At 37.2% G+C, this 22,388-nt stretch overlaps 1 protein-coding gene across 2 annotated transcripts in view; it reads right to left on the bottom strand.

Annotated features, from left to right (window-relative positions):
- NEDD4 (NEDD4 E3 ubiquitin protein ligase) overlaps nucleotides 1-22,388 on the bottom strand; it is a 51,740-nt gene that overhangs the window by 18,309 nt on the left and 11,043 nt on the right. The window contains exons 3-8 of one of the 2 annotated variants that reach the window (XM_054641983.2): nucleotides 21,613-21,691; nucleotides 20,482-20,520; nucleotides 19,983-20,036; nucleotides 1,488-1,538; nucleotides 604-665; nucleotides 158-260 (exon numbers count right to left, since the gene is read on the bottom strand). In XM_054641983.2, the coding sequence (XP_054497958.1) occupies nucleotides 158-260; nucleotides 604-665; nucleotides 1,488-1,538; nucleotides 19,983-20,036; nucleotides 20,482-20,520; nucleotides 21,613-21,691 (388 nt within the window). Of the gene's footprint in view, nucleotides 1-157; nucleotides 261-603; nucleotides 666-1,487; nucleotides 1,539-13,715; nucleotides 15,398-19,982; nucleotides 20,037-20,481; nucleotides 20,521-21,612; nucleotides 21,692-22,388 lie in introns of those variants that run through there. The other variant, XM_054641979.2, reaches the window with a different exon arrangement.

Raw genomic sequence — 22,388 nt, forward strand, 5'->3', positions numbered from 1 at the left:
CAAAAAAAATTCAACAGTACCTACAACAGAAACTTCAACACCTTCAATTATATGCACAATACAAGCAATCACTTTTAACTGGTTTGTTTCTAAAACACTATTTATAGCTTAGTGATTCCTAACATTCATTTTTCAGCAATAAACACATTTTTCCCACCTCTAATTCTTCAGCCTGTTCTGTGGTTTCTTCTTCAGACCCATTGTTTTTAGGTAAGTAAGTCATTTTTAATCTAAGGTGGCCTTTGACTCTTGATTTATGGCTGCAGAAGAAAAAAGAAACTTATCTTATTGTGCACTTGTAAAACAAAACAGCTGAAAAAGCACAGCTAGAGGATTATTCTTAAGTGCTCGAACACAAATGTGACTTTCTATAATTTACATTAATAAAGTTCTATAATAGCATTGAGGCTTCAGACTTCTGAATACAGTAAGTACTTAAAATAATGCTGACATTTTAGTAGAACATCAAGATCTTAGAAATGGCTACTCAAATGTCTTTGATGAAAACAGAAAAACTTAGAAAATGCATATGTAGTTACAACTAATGACCTAAGAGCATTATTTAGATATAAAAATTAGAATTTCCATGTGGTATTTACCAACCTTCTTGGATGAAGAACGAAATCCTTAAATGTATATGGTCTCTCCATACTTGGATTTTCTGTCTGGAATAAGAATTTTTTTCAAGAAAAATCTTTATCAAGTACTTGAAATCAAAGAAAACCATCAGAAATTTCCAGTTGATTTCTTTGAAGGCCTTGTAATAACATTTTAAAATTTTAATTACAGGTTCAGGTACAGTAACAGCAACACCAGCTTTACTCTTAGCAGTAAGACCAATACTCTGGTTCAAGAAAACAACAATTACCTTTCAGTGCCTATGCACATTACACAATGAAACACCTGCTCTTGGAAAGGGTTTGCCATGGTTGCTACCCTGTTTTTAAGACAGTTTCTGATAAATCTGTTAGTATCTGCTAATGCTTTGAGACTTCAGAAGAAAATGAAAAATCTTATTTATTTCAATGTTCTTTGTGATATTTCTTGAAAACTGATTATCTGCCTTGCAAAAGGATTACAAGAAACAGAAAAAAATTAACCAAAGCAACAGTAGCTCTATTTCCCACTTACCCTCATTTTTGTATCTGTTTATGTGAATAATGAACAGTACAAATAAATTTACAGACTTTAAAGAAATATTTTAAGACATGACAATAATTACAGTCTCTTTGTATCATTAAGACTGTAAAACTATGGAAAAGCTAAAAGCACTCCAGTATTGAAAAACAAGGTAACCTACACTGTTTTATAAATATCAGCACTGAAAAACCCTAAACAGATCTACAAAATAAAACAAGGAACCCACAGAGCAGGAGAATTGAATCACTTTATTGCCACTATTGTTGACTTCCTTAGATGACCAATAGAGTGCATATAGAAATATTTTTTCCCTTTCATAGTTTTAAAAACAAACAAAAAATACAAACCGGTAACTGATAAAGAGGAATATCCACTTGTCCAAGAAAATCATCTCGAGTCTACAGAAAACAAAAACAAACACAGAAAGTTGAAAGCTGCAAAGTGTTTTAAAACCATTGTCCCCCACACCCTGATAGCACATCAGTGCTTTCTTAGAACCTGAAGGCACTTTTGAATTATAGGCAATAACTTGCTCTGTACAGAGCAAGTGTGACATTCACATTCTCTGGACAGAGAGAGATAATTCTCTCTCACAGTTTTTTTCCTGGAGAAGCACAGAGAGAAGAAGAGAAAACAATTCTTATCTCTACTTGCTGCTCCTGTTGTTTTTGCACATGTGGAATGTGTTAGGAGGATTGTTTACCTGAAGTGATTGGTCAATTGGATTCTGCTGAAGATTGTTTTGTTTCCTTAGCCAATCACTCAAAGCTGTGTCCTGCCTGTCTGGAGACAGTCATGAGTTTTTCTTTAGTATTCTTTAATATTCTTTGTAGTATAGTACCTCTTTAATATAGTATAGTATAATGTAATATAATATAGTTTAATAAAGCAATTGCTCAGCCTTCTGAATCAATGGAGTCAGATGCCAATCATTCCCTGCTCGGGGGTCCCCTTGTTTACTATAAGGAAGTTCTGACTGAGCCAACACTCTGAGCCTTGGACAGTTCTGCCTTCCTCAAAACAAAATTTGTGGGAGCTGGGGGTGGAGATTTAGACTGCTTACAAAATTATACAGGCTAATGTTACCAAAACAGGAGAGTTGGTCAGCATCAGGACTGAGACTGTCAGTATCTCCATTGTCCTAAAGGACCCTCCTCCTAGGAGGGCCCAACAATTTCCATAAACCTAGGCAGCTGTTTCAAACAGGCATGTATAAACATTTTTTTTCTTTTCCAAATCATACAGCTACTGTCAAAGCTAACAAGAAGCAACAGTAAGTGTAATCTATGGTAAGTGCTTTGGAAGTTCCAGCAATTCCAGTGGTCCCAAGCTTGGCATGAAAATCTGTTAGAACTATGAAAAAATGCCTTCTGTCTACACACATTGCAGAGTTTAGTTTTAATAATGACCATCCAAAAGATTTTACCTGACCTGGATGTCTGGACTGTCCAGCTGGGACCAGACTATGAACACAGCAGCTGTCAGACCAGGGCAGGGACTGACAACACACGGGATCACTGCACACTTGACTTTTCATCAAGGATTTTTGTTTGCCAAAAAAATTACAATTTCAGTAATCTACACAGGCAATATCAGTATTCACCAATAATCACCACCAGCAGTACTTAATTTGACTTCTTGCTGGATTACTGGAGCATGTGCTAAGTTGCTTCAAATTAATTCTTGATTTGAAAACCTTTGTGAACCTCCACAAAAGCAGGAAAATTTATTATAAGGGTCATTTAACATGAAGACATATCAGTGCCTGTGGAATAAACTCAGGTCAGCATGCAATTTTTTGAAGGTATGTATAAGCTTATGGCTTTAACGAAAAACCCCTACACTACAACAAGACTACACGTTTTTGCACAGACTGAGGAGCTGTAAAAGTCTTCAACTCTGTGGCTCATGCAACCTCTGAAATTCTAGGCCTCCTGATTTTTCTAGCAAACAAAAAAATTGGTGCCTATTCTTTCCTAAATCTGTTGTTGCATTTATTCAAACTAATCACCCAGAATTTTAATGTTTGTCCACAAAACTTTTCACCACAAGGCTCTGCAGCTTGCTGACATCTATTTCCTTCACCTCAGGCCAACACCATTTATTCCAATTTTCTTCTGGAAAACTTATTTTCATTTTCAATTCAAATGTTTTACAGCCTTAAAACTCCAGCTCAATCCAATCAGTTTTTGGTCCCTCTGACAATAAAGTACAGGTATTTCTTGAAGCAGTTCTTTTTGCCTTAGTAATTCTGGTATTTTTTTCCTTAGCTCTGTTGTCCTAAGTTCATCCTTTTAACCTTTAAGTCATACATGTATTTGGAGAATCAGTGTCTCTCTCACATGGGCCTCTAATTTTTACACCTGCAAAAAGTGCAACTAGATTGTCATAGGGGATCAAATGTAGAAATTTGGAGATATGTCACTTCAAATTCTGTTTGCAGCGTGGATGCCATGTTCAGATCTGAAGGAGAGAAAAATGAAAATATATACAAAACATCCACTGTTTTAGTCCACAAACTTATTTGAGACAGAAAGCTACAACAGGTTTCATACCTGTGGAGGCTTCCCTGAACTACTGAAAGAACACTTTCTGTGCTATTATAGACCACAGGACTCTGGAAAAAAATAGTTATCATTTTTGCCTATGAGGTTCTTTTTTAAATGGCACAGCACATACCTTAGACATGTTAAAAGGCTTAGTATTTGTAAAGTTCTTGGCAATCCTCAAGTGGAACATGCCTTCCAAATAAATTATTGGAATGTGGGACAAAAGTTTGCTCTATTTTAGAAACCCTCAGAACATTGTGTTTGTTACCAGCATAATTTGAGTGTGGGCTCCTGTTATTCACTTTATTATTCTGCTGTCTCTCCTCCTATTTTTAGCAGAGTTAGTCTCGATAACCAACTCTTTTAACAGTACTTTCTCCTCCAGCCAGAAAGCACAACCCTGAGTGGAGATTTTTGTTGACCTCCAAACAAGTAACACATAAATCAGATAGCAGGAATGATCTGCAGCAATGTGGCCCCCCATGACAAGCTGACTAACTGCCTGCCAAGAGGTGCCAGAGCAGCAACAGACATTGCACACAGGAACAACTAAATGCCAGCAGAGCTGAAACTGTTTGGATCTCTGTTTCATCAGAGCAGGCAACACACACAAGTGGGTCAGTTGTTCTTGTCAACTTCTAATTTCTTAACAGCCAGAGAACTCAAAGTTTCTGCTTGGCATAAACCTCAATTAATGATATACTGCACTAACAGAGAGGCCTTGTATTTTACTGATTCACTGGTTTAGTCTATAGAAAGTTATTAAAAACAGGTGAGGACAGACAGCTGCTGTACACAATTCATCTGAAGAAATCCAGTGCAATGCCAAAGCATTCAAAGAAAAGCACCAAAAGACAGTAATTCTGTTCAAAACTAATTTTCATCTATTTTATGAATATATGCTTACTAAGTTTTAGACTTTGGACCTTTTTTCCTGCAAGTCCCATCAGAAATTGAAGTAGATTTTAAACAGACATGCTTATCTGAGTCACACATTTAATAGCAGTACTCAGAACATATCCCAGAATTTAGCAGGTCTGAAAATGGGTCACGGAATTTAATGCCTTTCTTAATTGCTGGATTCACCACACAGCCTTTTGAAACAGCTCTTGTATAAAACCAGGGTGTTGAAATAACAAGTATTTTCTCTACCAATTTTTGTGACAAATGTTTGGTGGTATTAGTGCATTAATTAGAATCCAAGCATATTCCCAGTCTTTTTCTGAATAAACAGGCAGCTGGTTGTGCACAGGTTGGTCTTTGCACAGAAATAATCCACAGCTGTATGGCAAAACAAGAAAGCATACAGCTTTTATTGGAGGGAACATAAGTATCAATTCAAATTGAAAAAACAAACAGTGATCTGGACTATCGCTGCTTAAGAAAACATGAGCTCAATAGATGCCTTATAAAACCAACATTCTTCTTGCTTAAACACCCAAACATCAACATTAGTTACAAGCTTGATGAGAATGAAAAAAACTTTCCTGAGCTACACTAGCAAATTCAAGTATTTTTCTTTTCATGCTGCACTGAGTGTAGTATTTGGTTCTCTTAAACTCTAAATTGAAAAAAGTGAGCAGTTTTTTCTTCCATAATATACTGCCAGCATATGCTATTCATCATGAAAAAGTTACAGTTTCAAAAAACAAGATTCAATTATGACATGAAGATTGTACCAAATTCACAGATTCCACAAGTAATATTTTCTCTATCTTGCAATGCAATAAATACTTGGTTGCATGGAATTCATTACAGTCCCAGTCTCCTGTATTTTTAAGGGGGACCTGTGGATTATGAGGAGATTTTTTTTTTTAATGACACGTAGGCATTTCTTTAGAGCTGGCATCTATGACACAGAGATAAGACCCTATCAGCATTTTCAAGTTAGGGAGAATACATACTGCTAGGTCAAGGGTTATTACACAACATGTGTTGTGCAGGACCCACAGCCCTGCTGGCTGTTTCAACAGCAAGGTGTCAGCACAACATGCCTCAGCAGTTTTACCATCTGCTTAACAGACAGCATTTAGAAATGACACTGAGGTTATTTTCACTAATTCTCCTCTCACTTCCAAAGATATTTTCAGACAACTGCTTATCTAAAGACCAGAGTAAAAGCATCATCTGTTTCTCCATTTATAGCTTACACATTTTATATGGCACCAAAATCTTACCACTTCCTTAAAAGCTCATGTTTAGTTTACAGTACTTTTACAACAACATTCATATATCAAGCCACTCAATGTGTGCTGCTTTGAGAACTTGTCCTTAAAGTTTATTAACAATGAAATTTAAGATAGCTTTTTTTTCCACACAGTTCACAGGAAGGCAAGTTGTCTAATATAACCAAAGCATACTTCAGAACAACATAAACAGAGAACATGTCAAAAGTTATTAATGCATTAATTTTATTCATCAGAACTTCGAGTTCCTTTGATTTGATGTATGCATGTATCAAACAAACTACTATATAAAAAACAGATACATTACATTCTATGAAAAGTCAAAAGCCAATCCAGACTTGCTCTCCTGTGTTAAATCTGCCAATATTCACCACAAAAAAATTAGAAAACAGTAGGTACTATTTCAACAAGTCATTCCTGACATCAAATCAGTTATCTTCATAATAGTATAAAAACATAAAACTCTTGCATCTGTTTGTGAAAGCTTTTTTGCCATATCTTAAGACTTCAAAGAAAGTTTGAAAAACAAACTCTTGTAGTAACAATTCCAGGTGCACGTTCACCTTCTCCATTTAACACTATAAAGCTTAAAACACAGAAATGTCAAACTCTATCACATGTTAAAACTGCATGTGTAATTTGCTCCCAGAAGTAACAACAGATAAACCAGATATTGCAGATGTTTACTGCAGTGGCTTATTAACACATTCAGCTGAAGGACTTCATACAGTCAATCAACTTTTTGCTTTTCAGAGCAAGAGGGAAGAAATAGAATTAAAAACAAGATAAACCACTTTTCTCCAAAAGGGAGACAATTGGAGCATGTCTGCATCATGGTCTCACTTCTGTGAAGTTCATTGATCCAGTTCAGGATCACACAGAGCTATAAAGTCAGGCTGAACCTGGCAGCTGCTTTTCAGCCCTAAATTCAATCAGTTGGCCAGGGCTCTACAGGTACCTGGCCACTTCTTAGAGAATGAGCCTAGAGCAGGGCAGGATGCAGGCTGCAAGGTCTCACCCTGCTCCAAAGTCAGTCCAGCAGTTTTTAAAAGCATTCTTAAGCCTACTGTTGATGCTAATGCAGCATCAACAGCAGCTCAGGCCTGCCCTGTGCCTGTGCAGCAGCACTCAGCTAGTGGCCACTGCCAGCCACAGCACAGCTTTGCACACCCAGCTTCAGCCCTCAGCCACCCTCAACAGGAGTCTCCAGCCCCACATCGACCTCTCCCAGCCCCAAGACCAAACCTCTTGCTGCCAGGTGTAAGGGCAGACACAGCACCTGGCCAGAGCAGAACTCAGTGGCTGGGTTTGTTTTAAGGTCTGCTGTGCTCAAGCTATAAATCCCACCTGTCCAAAACCAGTCTGCATGAACTGACCTTGGATGCCTCAACCTCTAATGACAAGAGGTGACCACAACACAAATAATCCAACTACAATCACTTTTCCAACAAAACAATTTATTTCAGACAAGCTCAAGAACACTACCAAAGCTATATTACACTTCCCACCTCAGACATTGTTTTATTAGCCTATAATTTGCCAGATATTAGCCACTTCAGATTTCTCACTAATAAGCTAAATATTTGTCCCAAAACAAACTTAGTAGAAACAATGAATAGCAGAATAACTGGCTAATGTAGAAACTCTATTGAAAAATAAGTAATGGTCATAATAAATTCTAGAATTCCTTTTCCTTAAAAAGCCCTTGTACTTAGATGTTACTGAAGAGGCCGTCTCCCTTATGCTAGGAAAATCCCTGATTGCCAGAGAAATCATCCAGGTCTGAAAGAATCCAGTTCTGTGTTTCTTACCACATTCCTCTTACTGAGTAGCTGGAGTGTCTCATTTGCATTTTAATACGCCCTAACTTCAACGACTCCAATTCAAGTTTGTATGTAATTTCAGCCAGGAACTTGCTGATGTCCTTCTTAAATTCTGTTTGCTTATGTTACAGTTGATACAGCTGAAAGCAACCCAAGGTCTCAAACAATAATTGCAGCTATCTGTAAACTTTTCAGTTTATTGTAAACTATCAAGACAGAAAAAAAGAATGACGCACTCTCTTGAAACAGAGATGATTATAGATGCATAAACTAACACTGCAATGAGCTACAAACATTTTGCTGGCTGCATTCCCAAATCAGCATGTTCTGTTTGTCACAGGGAATAAGGAAAAAAGTACACTTGAAACAGAGACACTTCACAGAAATGCAGGGCAGTCCCCTTCAGACAAGGGTGAAAGTCAGTCATAAGCAAGTGACTGAAAAGGCCACTCAGTTTTGCTTACTTGCTTAATCTGTGAAATTCATCCACTTCTGGAAGATGAGAAAACACGTGTTGGAACACAGAAGAGCACTCTGCCAAGGGTGAGGGGAGAGCATTTCTACCACTTGATCCTCTGTGGCTGCAAGGGCTGAGCAGGCACCAGAGAGCCTGGGGGTCAGATTAACACTCTGCCTACCCTTGTATCCTTTCCATGTAATGGCCAGGAGCAGATGCTTAAGGAATAATAATAACAGTGGCAATTAAGAACAGTACTTCCCTTGATACAAACCCTAGCTTCCAATGAATAAGTGGTCATGGACCTCTTGATCCTGACATTAAAATACATATTGAAAATACCCTTTGATGGACCTTTCTTCAACTTACCTAACTTCTTAAAATCCATTTCTACTTTTGATATGCAGATCTTGAAACTATTTTCTCAGCAACACATAGAAGAGCATCTTTCTAAAAAAGTGGAATGGAAAAATTCACCTTCCCTAAAGCATAGTTTTATAAATTCTCTCTATACCACCTTTTTTTTTCCAAAGCTGAAAATCCCTGGCCTACTTAGTGTTTCTCCTCACATAAAGCTCACCCCAGTCTTGCAAACCTTTTTTTAGTTCTGTTATCCATGCTTCCTGAAAAGGGACCCTTAAAAAAATACATGCCATGCCCTTATGATTTGTACAATTCCATAATGGTGGGTTTAATTTTGTTAGTTTATTTCTTCCCTAATAAATCCTAAGCTTTTATTTGCCTGTCAATAAGATCTGAGCTGGCATTTTCAACAAGTCTTTCCCCATGACACAAACCATTTCCTGACCAGTATTGGAGGCCATCACCAAGGGTACATCATTAGCTGCTTTTCATGTGTGCAATGCTTGGCATTTTTCAACACTAATTTCCAAATTGCCTATTTGGAAAAAAAAATTAAATTAAAGCAATGATCCTGTCTCATATCTAAAAGCCTGCAAGTTCTTCAGGTAATGAGGAGTAAAGGAAAAATGTCTCTAGCTTGCCCTGTGAACAAGTTTTACTTTAACACATTCTTGTAGGGATACCACATTTTAAAAAACAGAGTAACTATAGCTTGTGGCAACATTAAAGAAGCCACAGCATCAACGCTACCCACTCTCTCATGGAAGATTAAAAGGACATGAATCACCCTGAAGGCTGGATAATTACATATTTACATAAGCTGTTTCAGGAGGCCTGCTCTGCATGGTTTTGCAGTTTTAGTTTCCCCATTTTCTTCTGGCAAGAGAAACCTGCCCAAATTCAGTTCAGCTGCAGACTATAAACAGAATTAGGCTAATCATAATCTCCACAGAGCACAATCAAATAAAACTTTTCCTTAATATGTACATGTAATGTTTGCTGAGGACTGCAAAGTGCTAGAGCTTTAATATACTGGTATATTCAAGTATCTGCTTCCCTAGGGTATGATGATATTCTGAAAGTTACATATGGCTCATAGTTGCCAAATATAACCTGTGAAACCTGAAAAACTTCGGGGATCGATCAAGTAACCAAATGATGTTACTTGATCACTTCCTTTGCATCACTTTCCTAATGCATGCACATAGCAGGCTGTAAGATCTATCCCATCCTTTGTGTGCCATCTTTTTGTTCCCCTGAAGAAGGACTGCTAATCAAAAGCTAAAGCATGAAGAAAGGTAGAGAAGAAGTTGTAACTAAACTCTCCATTTAAGCAAGATGAAAACCAGAAGAAATTAGTACCAGCTATTAAAGCACCACAGGTCATTAAAGTACAGAAGCAGGAAATTACCTACAACTAATTATAAATTGTTCATTATTATGATTAACACAGTTTCCACTGTCTTCCCTTCAATGTAGTGATGTATACTTCAACTTTCAAAATTTGTCTGAGACACAACACATACACTCCTATGTGACTGAAGTCTAACCTAATCACCCCCACAATTCCTCAGAAAGACACAACCTTCCCTTCAAGCCCAGCTCTCCCTGACTGAACTGACAGACCATGACACAGCAATGCACCACATGCTCCTGTAATGTGATCCTCCCAGATATGCAATACTGAACAATATGAAAGTTGTTAGATTATGAGGTTACCACAGCACAGTAGCATAAAGTGATGCCAATTTGTGCTTTGCTTTGTATTGGCTCCATAATCTTCTGCTTTCGCTGCTCCTTTTCCACCTCACCTCCTTGCACAGATTTGGGGCACTGATACACACACAGCCCTTTGCTCCATGTGCAAAGCTGGAGCTGAGCCACAGCTGTCCTTCCCTTCTCCTGGCACTCCTCCCTGGCTGGATAAATGTTTTCTGGGAGGGAGTTGTGCCATGACAGAAGCTCTACACCTAAGGAGAATGCAAGAGACAAAACAACCTCAGACTACCCAGCACTAACTTGTGGTGCAGCGTTGATCAAGGGAATCACAATCTTCCACACACAGGTTCTGGTACCCTCAGCATGTTCAGATCAGCTGGGAAGTTATTCAAGAGAGAAATCCTCACACACACAGCCCCCTCAAATTACTGTTTTACTAAATTTAAATTTAGTACAGCAAGATTCAAATAGCATCTTTTATGAAGGCAAAGTTCCAGAGTTCGGTGAAGAAAGCTCAAGAGTTCCAACTAAAAGGTTTCCCTTACGTGAATCTGACAGTAGAAAAACAATTTGGTTATTTTACGCCATCTCTGAAGTTTGGGGGATTTTTGCTTCCCAACATGTCATTTCAATAACTAGAGACAAAACTCGAGCAAAATTACTTGTAAGGCCTATAACAGAATTTATTCCCTCAATTGCATAAGAAATGATTTTAAAGTTATACAGCTGCTGAAACAGACTTGCACGTACATTTACAATATTCACATTATCCAATAGAGAGTGATACTGATGGGGAGGAGTAGCTAATGTCAACAGGGATGTCAACATGATGTTCTACTTGTAGAAGAGATTAACAGAAGTTTTAATTTTTTAGAAGTTTATGTTCTACAAGAACTGGAACTGTATTCACTGTTTCTGCCTTCCTCTGTACCTCTTGGACTTTATGTACGTATGATGACAAGTAACCTGTTCCCTTACTCACTCCTACCCTCCCAATCCACATCTCTGATGTCAAAATGCTTTAGTTGCAGATTTATTTCTACCCCAAGCAGAGACAGATGCACTAAAAGAATCCCCAAAACAATAATGCAAAACCCCAAAACATTAAAGCAGAAATACATAGTCAAGGACAACCTTCAGTGCTGTAACCATGGACTTCTTTCTTTCTCCTTCTTCACATAAATGAAATTCCAATATCTATTAGAGAACCTCTTCAATAAGTTCCCAGTAAAGACCAGCAGTCACACACTGGCCACCACCATTCCCCATTTTGTAACTTAATTAAAAAGAATCCAAAGCCAGTTGTCATAGAAATGGTGTTGATTTTTTTTAAGCCAGCCTTTAACAAGCTGTTGATTATGGAAAGCAGGAAATGTGATCCTAGGTGGCTGAAGGCTGGTAGCAAGGCATGGAAGAAAAGAATGCATGGACCTTTTGCTGCTTCAGCCTCTGGAGTCTGACCACAGCACTGATTTGATTTCATGGCTGCCCTGTACAGATAGCTGACATTACTAAATGCTACTCCAGTATCAACTTGTTAAATTTGAACCCAGACTCAGCATATCAATATACTAGGCTAGACTAACTGGAGTCAAGAGAAATATTTTGGGAGTTGTTTATTTTTAAATGAGTCACAATACACCATGATAATTAACTGGACTATGTAATTAAATGATTGCCATAGAATCTGTTGTATTGGTCACAAAGACTAATAACAAATACAATGCTATTTATCTATTTTATTCCAGTCAGTTACTGAACTGCTGTGAAGTCAGCTATGGCTTCTGCTTGGTTTGGTGGAGGAAGCTTTTACATTTTTTGATAACATGTTTTATAGATTATTTACCTATTTACTGGTTTTACATAAAAACTGAAAATAGCCATTTGAGGACTGAAAATTTTCTGTACCTGATGTTTGTGTCAATCCATTGTAAACAATGCTCCTGGGAACTGAAACAAACTACTGCCAGTCCAGTGTCCTAGGAGGTTTGCTGGAAATGTTAGCTAACAGTCCAACCCTGAACTTGGATTAAAATATAGATTATCTTTCATATCAGCTGCCATTAAACACAGAGACCAGCAGTGCAAGTTGATGAGAAATGTAATTGAAGTGCATGACTCAACATATTTTTACAATATACTTTCAAAATAACTGACACATTTTAATTAGTCTAGATCTAATCTCTTTGTGCTTATTGTGGATGTTACTCCTGACTTTACAGTGAGATTTTGGGAAGAAGAATCACCAAACAATATATACACATATAATGATTATTTGTATTCCCCTGTGAGTTTTATAAAGAATCTTAAGCATAAATCACAGTTTCCCAAGAAGGAAAGAGCATTTTTTTAAGCTCTAAACAAAATGCACTGAAGAAGTCAAAGTGTAGAATCATCAGGCACTGCTCTAAGGGCAATAAAAGACTGAAAATTCCAGGCTAACACCTCCAAGGTGTCTTACTAGTTTAGATAGGGATTGTCATTATTGTAAGGTCTTTGGCAAAAAGCCCTTTGCTTAAACAAACATATTAATTACATGGTAGTAGTGTCAAATCAATGAGAATAAGTTCTTAAAACAGTTTTAGTAACCATCAATTGTTGCACTTTTATCAGCATTCATAACTAAAAATATTCAGATAATTTAAGTCCTCGCAATGTTATTTAAACAAGGCTTAAAAAAATCTACCTTCTTTGTGGGCTATGCTTTACTAACTGCCTCAAGAGTTAATAAGAGTAGACACCTCTACCAGCAGTTTAGCTGGACATGAATTTCATTACAAAAAAAAATATATTTAAAATAAGCCTTCTAGACCCAAGTACTGTAATTTGAACAGCAATGTTGTTGGAAGAGGTATTAAGTTACTCAGTACTGCTCAGGCTGAAATAGTAGCTGGAAGGAGGAAAAAAAGAGTGAGAGGAAACTGAAAATTCCTGTGGTTCAGGGTGTATACAGAAACAAATGGTATTTACAGTTTCCCTGCTCAAAAATGACTTATCTTTAATTCTACATACAACAAACTGTTCTGTAAAATAAAGCCTAACTAAAAGATCACTCATTTTTACCCACTTTATATGCAAACTTCAGTAACTACTATTAATTCACTGAAAAGTTAGGTGTTTATAGGTGTTTATAACTACAAAATTTAATCTGAAGTTCAAATGACTCCCATGTCTCCATAACTAGACAAGAAAATCCCTCTGAGCTCATGTAAACAGCAAACTATTGTTTAAAAAATCTATTAAATACGCTTATTTCACAGCAACACCTATTTACCTATGCCCCATATTCTAAGAAACTAATTTAAAACTCAAATGTTTCAGATAATTAAAAAATTAGCTTCCTAATGGTGACAATTTGACACCACTAGGAAACTCTGAAATCACTGCACTTAAGCCTTGGTTGCAAACTTTTACTACTTTCCAGCTAAATTTCAACTCTAAGATAGCATCACATTTTTCTATAAACCACAACACTCACCTTCTGGGGCCTCCACAAAGTGCTAGACATTTCCCTTTTAGAGGTTCCATATCTTTTCCTAACACCAGTTGTTTTTCCTTCATTCCCAGCATTGAACTGTATGTGCAACTGAGACGTCCTCGCACTATGACATTTGTATTTAAGGCTGGATAAGCAGCAAGAAACTTTTTGGCGTGATCCTTCCAAGGAAACACTTCTTTGTAAAATATGGGGAGCTTTGCTCATCTGTGCATTCGGTCTTCCTGGTTCATTTCTATTAATCTGATATTCGGAATCTGTTTTTGAGGGCAGACATGCAGATGTGCTACGCTCCAGTTTTAAATGAGGGTATTTTGTACCAGAGTTCAGATTTAACTCTGGACTGCAAGAGCCATTAACCATTTCACTGCTTGATGCAAATGCTCTTTGTTTAAGATGAACTGAAACACATGGGAAGCCATCAGGTACTTCTTCACAAGTTGCCTGCTGAGGACCACTCAAAATTTGACTTTTGTCCTGTAATGATGCATTCAAATAAAGTGGGCGGATGTCTCTGACCTCGCCAGAAGAGCAAACTGTTTTAGACAGTCTAAGTCCATTGACTGCTGTTGAAAGGAATCCCTTGGAAATGGTCTGATCTTCTTTTTGTGCCAGCTCACTAGGAGAAATAATTAATTTATGAGATGTTTGATAGGTGCCTCTGTGTGGTGGCTGACCGGAGCTTACTGGAGAAGCCGGAGGAGTACTGGAAGGACTCCTAGGAAAAATAACCAGTGATGAACAACGTCGCAATGGAATTTTAGTTTTCTTCCTCACTGACAAAGCATCTTGGTCAAAAGTAGTATTACTTCTGTACAGTGTTTCCTGAGATGAGGTGCTCCTGGAGGGGTTACATTTGTTTCCAGTGCTTCTATATGAAGAGTCACCATGTGCAACACTACCACAGAAAGTACTGTCACTTGTCCAAAGAGTGCCACTGCCACTGTCACTGATGACACTGTTAGAATATGAACCTCCATCACTTGTGGTACTTGCACATGATCCGTAGTCACTGCCAGCACTGCTGAACGAGCCACTGTCACTTGCTGCAATGCTGCTGAGGCTGCCTCTGCCCAGAGCAGCACTGCTCAGAAGGCTGTCATTAGATCGATGGTCAGACACGGCTCCAGCACCGCAGCTCCCTTCGCTACCAACACCAATGAATGAAGTGTCTTCACCAGCAGCCACGGCATCACCAAACCTAGAACATCCACTCTGCTTCCTAGACTGCAAGGAAATGTGCAGTGAACTGCTCTTTTTTATTTGCAGTGAAGAAATAGTTGTGCTTTTCTCTGGATTAATTACTTGTTGCACTACAGGTGCATAAGCAGCTTGTCTAGGAATTAGTTTCACTTGTGTAAAGCTAGGTGCAGAACTCTGCGATTTTTTGAAGTACATACAATTATTCCTATCCAAAAAATCTTCAGAGGTCTCTGATAATGGGTCTGTGTTGCTTCTTTGGGTAGCAAAATGCAATCTTAACCGTCGTGCCATTTGTTCTCATTTCCACGCATGTTAGCAAATGAAAACCACAAAGATCCTTCAGCAGAAAGGCTACAGGCAGCTGCACAGAACCCAGAGCTGGTACATTGCAACAGTAAAAGCCCATAAAAGTCACAGTCTTTGTCCTAATTTCTACAAGATACTAGCATTTTAAAAGAAAGTACCTCTTGAAATAAGTCAGCCATTCCTTGAACTGTAGTTTCTGGACTGTCGTTGATTGCTTGCAGTCAGAATGCCTTCATTTAAAAAGCACTTATGTTCCAAGGACCTCAGCTGCGACACACTGACAAACACTACTGACCTTGTTTCAATTGCACCTTCTGGAATTTGCATAAATGAATGCTATAATAGGCTTCCAGAACTTGCAGGCTGCAAACAGCAACGCCTGCTGCGGCTGCACGAGCTGAGTCAATGTGTCCGTACTTTCCTCAGCAGCGTATGACTGCTAATATTTTTACCCATAGGTTTAGAATTACAGGAAGTTGGTAGGAATGAAGTCCCATATAATTGAGTATCAAGTCCAGGATTGAATTTCCAAATAGTAACCATGCTAGCAAACTGCTGAGGTCTGAATTATGCACAAACTAGTGAAATGAGCCTCCTCTCCCTTAAGAAAATGTTTTTCTGCACTATTTAAATAAAACTTGAAAGCAATCTGGCATTATCTTGCAATCCACATGCTGCTAAGCAATCACGCTTTCTAAAGATCTGCACATAGTAGAACCCTCTGTGCTTATTAATTCATAATTTTAAACGAGGTACAACTGAAAAGGAGCCAAAAAAAAGTTTTGCTGGTTAATAATTTGGCATTTGTTTTTATTTCTAGTTTGACCTTTTCTAACTACAGCTGTTAAAGGTAGAAAGAAATAAAATTACTCTTACAAATCTAACTACCTCATCTTATTTGCTGGAAGCCCAGAGTAAGGACACATTCATTACAGTTCAATGTGATTTGCAGATATGTGACCAGCTACACTAACTTTAGAACACTAAGTATGCACAGAGATAAAAAGCATTACCAAACAGAATTGCAGAAGAAAGCTATTCTGTATACGTACACACAAACTGCCTCATAGATTCATAACTTTTTATTTTCATTTTTTAAAGAAAATGATCAGCATGTCAAGAAATTAATATACTATAAATTCTTCCAAGAGTAAAGGGATTGAGAATTCCTACAAAATGTTTCACTGGCTCATGTAATCTGTAGAGGTCCTTTGCTGGCACCTAGTGGGACTTTTGATAAAAGACAATCTTGAATCCTGCTGTTAAGTGGGATTTTTGTTGTGGGTTTTGTTTTGAAAAACACCAGCATTTGGCCATGAATGTACTTTTGAATACATAAGCCATATATGATGCAGTACTGAATGCTACTGCACTAACATGAAATTACTTAGTGCTGCTCAAAGAGTACAAACAGAAGAGAACACTAGGCCATTTGTACTTTTATAGGTCATACTACTAGGAGTTTTTTCTGCTTCATATTTATTTAACCTTTACTGTATTTTAAGCTAGAAGGCAGTAAAATTAACATTTATACCTCCTTCCCAAAAAAGAGCCAAGAATCAAATTCACAGTACCTTGTTTGCAAGAAACAAATTTGTTTTCTAATTATACTCCAGGGCTTACTTAACCTCCATTACCTGAATTCCATTATTAGAATGCAGCAATAAATGAATACTAGCTTATTCATAAAAAGCCAACAAATACAACACTTCATTTATTTCATTATAACCAACAGGACTCCTTCTAAAGTTATATGTTGGTGGGGACTGGGATGGGGAGAGAAGAGGAAAGGAAAATACCATGAAAGGTTCTTTTGGTCAGTTTCAAAGAGTCACATTTGTACTTCAAGCAATACAGTAAAAAATACCCATAAAATCAAACAAACCAAACACAAACCAAAAACATCAGCATGTGACCCTAAGATATGTGAGCAAAAAGTAAAAAATGCATTTCTTAAGGCTTCTTCTCTCCCCAAGAACAAATATATTAGTGGCACAGTTCATAACATGTTGGTGTGATGTGAAGTGCAACCATTGGTGGTGCTGGTTTCTTTCAGTAAAAGCATTACCTTCTCCCACAGTGGATGATCTGAAATGTTTTGTTCAATTTTACTAAAGAAATCCTAAACAAAACAATAAACTGATATAATTTGGTAACTGAAGGCTTAAGATTCCAGCAAAATGTCTCTCTTCCTCAGCTATACTTGTATAGGTATTGCCAGCCAACTGGCAGCTTTCTCAGGCAATGTAAAATGGCTTTTAAAGTGTTAAATTCAATGTTGCTGAACTAGAGTTGGCATAGAAATAAACTAAAAGTTAGTATTTTAAAAATATATCAATAGTTCCATTCAAAGCTTAATATCATTGATTTCTTCAGTATCAATAACAGATTTAGGCACTTACTTTGCAATATACTTAAATTGTGGCAAGGCACTGTAAGACAGATAGCAAGAGGTGTGGTCTCTACATTGATTCATCTCCTAAGTGATCTCCACCTTCTTCTTGACATTTTTCTAGTGTGTTTTTAAAGACAACCTTAATTAAAGACTCTGCAAACCACTCAAGCCCTTTATTCTACCAAGGATTTGCAAGTCAGAAGAACAAACGAGATTTAGCACTCCTTTAGCAAATCCAAGACAAGTGATTTTTGAAAAGTTTTAAAGCTATTACAAGAAGATTTCAAAACTCTGACTGCTAGTGATATAACCAATGCAGTAAGACCTGAAATTGAACCTAAACTCTGAAGAAAGATTTTGAGGCTGGTATTCAAGAACACAACATTTCTTAAAAACAAGCAGGTATTTCTGGCTTCCATTTATCCCTAAAAGTTAAAGGGAATAAAAGCACTTGAGAGAAAATTTTGTAAAGAGGAAATTAACCACTGGGAGGACACAAATATGAGAATATTTCAATTTTACCAGATTGCTCACATTTAGACTTTAAACAGTCATCCAGTAGGTAGATGAAAGAACACTGAAAATAACAGAATAAAACACTAAAATAGCAGAAGATGAAACACCTTTTGATCATAGCTACTTAGCAAGGCACCTATGATTTTTGACATGTGAGGATGAATTATTAGAAGTGGAGGAGCTTGTCAACACTAAATAACAATCATAGCTAAGGCAACAATTTCTCTTACTTAAAACAACCCAAGACATTTGGGATAAAAATGGTTTCTGAGAGCAAGCTGAAGAGAAATAGGGATATGGGCTTTTCCATTCACCAAGTGAGATGGAAACAATGAAAAATATAGGGATTTTATTACAGAACTATAGAGTGACTGATGAGGTCATGACACTTTGATCTCTAAATATAATCATGCATGGGAAGCAAAGCACCATTTCCCAGTTGATACCAACAAAATATTTAACTGGTTCCTCTCCATAAGCAAACAGATCAAACAACTTGTATATTTAGATTAGAGAAAGAATGTGAAGGAGTTCTATTGGAAAACAGAAAGAAAACATTGGCCTTTTTCCCCCCATAAAATCAAGAACCCTACTTTCTGATCATGCCTCGTGGCTTCCAGGTGGTGGCAGCAATGCTCTAACGAGACATGCAATGGACAGAGTACTTTGAGGCCGTGAGGAACATGTTCTAGCCCATAATACTATGTCCACATGAAAATCTGAGCATCCTGAAAAACCACATTTAACCCCCCATGTAGGAACAAGTGCTTGTGATTCCCTTTAACACTGCTTTTAAATAAATCAAAGAGACATCATATTTTGAATACTTGGGACAGGTGATATCATCAGTTAAGTAGTAAATGGCCTGGGGACTGTGTAATGCCTATGACTAAGAAACAAGCTCCCTCCTTAAATCTCATTATTCTAGGCAGTTTGCACTTATATTTACACATATTTTCACTCTTCCCAACCTCAGAAGAGCAGCACCTTCACAGAAGATGCAATGGTTTACTGAACACATGCATTTTAGGAAAGAATGTTTTTCATGGCCAACACACTACTCAAGCACAAAGCACAAAGAGATCCCTTATTTGGAATGAAACTGTGTTTGGCCTGCAAGAGCACTCAACCCCTTCCATTAGTTCCAAACTCCTGCAGAAGGGAAAGGAGTCTATCTTAGTGACAAGGAACATCAGTGAAACAGATGCAAGTGTCATGACTGTACTGCTACAAGCTTACCCACAATGAAACACACAGACAAATACAGGTAATCAGACATCTGGACACAAAATGAGAGCTTGGGTCAGAGGAGGAATTTTGATTTCACTGAGATAAAAGCACAAGCCAGCTCTATCTCACCAGTGACCTGCCATTCAGAGTGACACCTATCTACAAGATCACAATCCATTGTTCACTTCTTGAGCTTTCCAAAGAAAATCTGTGTATGCTTTCTTTGATGCTACTCCTCACACACTGAAGAAGCTTCTCACACCACATCTCAATACTGCTTTGTTTGTAGGGAAAAATAAACATCCAATGCAGAGCTTTCAATATCACCAAAGAATTTGGTCCTGTCATGTGAACAGCACTATGAAAGAATGATGCTTTCATGAGTTAAAGCACATTAGAAGTTTACAGTAATAATATAACTGCTTCAGAGCTTCAGGAGTGTGGTAATGTCAGATAAATAATCAGGTCTGCCTTTAGCTTTAGGTTTCATTATAGAAATTAAGGTTGTTTGGAGTGGGTTTTTATCCACATTGAATCCTGATGGACTTGCTTTCATTCAAGTCTTTAATACACTGCAAAATGAACACAAAAAGACCTACCAAACGGTTTTCATCAAATACTTCAAAAAGCAGTCTGTGTTTCTGAGGATTAACCTATGAAAAAGAAGTATAGTGATAATTAACATATGTACTGAATTCCAGCACTTGTCTTCAGCAAAATCTCTGTGTTTTGGAAAGAAATACCAAAGGTCTTTATTAAACAGCAAATTTATACCCTGCTGCCATTCTACTATGCAATGCATTTCTACTAGAACCAATAAGCCATAACTGGTACTATCCCAAACTGTTTCTAAATCCATGCACATGCTTTCAAACATTCACAGAATAAAGAAGGCAACGCCAAGACTGAAAATCTGACATTGGTCCCAGAGTTAACAAAAGTATTTCTAAGGAAAGCAGTTTGTGAGCCTTTTAGAACATTAATTGTGGAGTTATTTCCGAATTAGGGAAGAGTTCTGAAGTGGGGAGACTAGTGAGTAGTTTTTCCCAATGTGTAATATATCCAACATGTAATAAGGCTATGAACAAAATCACTTACTCTAAATAAGAGTTCTTCATTCCATTTTGGGTTTAAAGACTATGTGCAGAGAAACAAACAAAAAAAAAATTAGAGCATTAGTTATACTGATAATTCTGTACAATTGCGTATAATTTTTGATGCATTACACATTTTATTCCATGTAACAATCCACTTAAGAAAAAAGTACCTTTAAGCTTGATATTGCTGGTAAAAATCAAAGGAATCTTGTACTGTTTAATGCAGTGCAGAATGGACATAATTTATGCAGGTATGTGAGCTATTGGCTATGCTATGGTTGCAGAGAAAGTGCATGAGACACTTGAAAATAGTTAATTTAGATGATGTCCCTTCAGTAATAATCACTGCCTTCCTCTCAGTTCAACACCCACATTACTTACATGCAAGCTCTTAGCAAATGCCAAATCTCTAAGCAACATCAACTACACAGACCAGGCACAGATGGGCCAAACACAGCATAACTCACTCAGCTCAGCTCATCTCTGAGCTGGGATTCTTTTAAAAAATACTACAGATAGTTTAATGTAACAATTACCAAATGGAATGAAAAATATGCATGAGTGATCTCATAACATAAATCAGAGCCACTATCCAAGTACAACAATTTGGAAGAGTGCTTTCCCTCTCATATATACAGTTCTTCATTTTTAGTTAAACAGAGTTAGCAGTACTGACTTTTTCCTGCATGTATTCTAGAAAAACAATGGTTCAGGTGAACGGTGCAATTTGATGTTTAAACAGAACAAAGTGGGTTTGTGTTTTTAACATAAAAAGATAAAAAGTTGTAAAGCAAGAAAGATTCTTATATCATTAAAGATTTCAGAAAAATCAGAACAATGCAGTACTTCCATTAATGATGTAGTTTTCAATCAGTACTCACCTTATATTCCTCAGTTTTTCCTCTACCTTTCAATAAAATTTCTCAAGAGAAAATACCACAATAATGCCACAAACAGAGAAACTGAGCAGACCATGGAACACTCTTTTCCACACATCCATTCACTCAAATACATGAATTTGCACGTCTTCTAGCTTTAACTTTTCCTCTGGAGTCTGTTTCAAAAAAACCTCAACACAATACCAGAAACCCCAACCAAACCCCACCACACCCACACAGATAAGATGACTAACCTTTCTAATAGTTTTTGTCTGAATACTGGTAAGGGCTCCATTCACTGGATCATACAATGTCACTTTCACATATGGGTCACTGGTAGGGAAAAAAACCAAACAAGTAGAGTAGTATGCTGCTCTATGCCCTTTTTGGTCACCATTATCAGCAGTCAGGTTTTGAAAGGTTTAAATTTATAGCAGTTATGTAATCAGGGGGTTACAATTACTTTACAAATACCACAGACATTTGTAATTACAATCATTTCCTGCACAGTTTTAGAGATAAAACTAATATAAACACTAGTAGTGATAATGATCATATTAGCTATGCCATTCTGTGTAGCAGTACAATTTGACTCTCTGTCCTCTTTCATAGTTATTTCAGGATAACAGATTGAATAAATCCTCTCACATTTCAACAAGACAAGCATGAAAAAAATCAGTTGTGACTGAGAAATCTCAAAGTATCTTAATTTTAGAACACCTGGAATCTGAGGTACTTCCTCGAACATGCAACAATTTTACTAAATGTTCTATCATTTTGACAGAGTTTGAGTTTAACCTGATTTTTTCTGTTAATGAAGATGTCCCAATATTGCTGCTTAAAATGTCCTACTGCCTTTACCTTTCCTGTGGTACTAAAACCCAACATATTATATGAATTTCTACTTTTCATGAACAATCAAAGCACTCAATTGCTCAGAGTAGTAACAAAAGGTGACCAAGACTGTCTGCCATACAGTAAAAGAGCATATGGTTTTCACATATTTAAGTTATGATGAGAAAAGCTGATC

This window comes from Agelaius phoeniceus, chromosome 13 (genome assembly GCF_051311805.1).
Source record: "Agelaius phoeniceus isolate bAgePho1 chromosome 13, bAgePho1.hap1, whole genome shotgun sequence".
Classification (NCBI taxonomy): Eukaryota; Metazoa; Chordata; class Aves; order Passeriformes; family Icteridae; genus Agelaius; species Agelaius phoeniceus.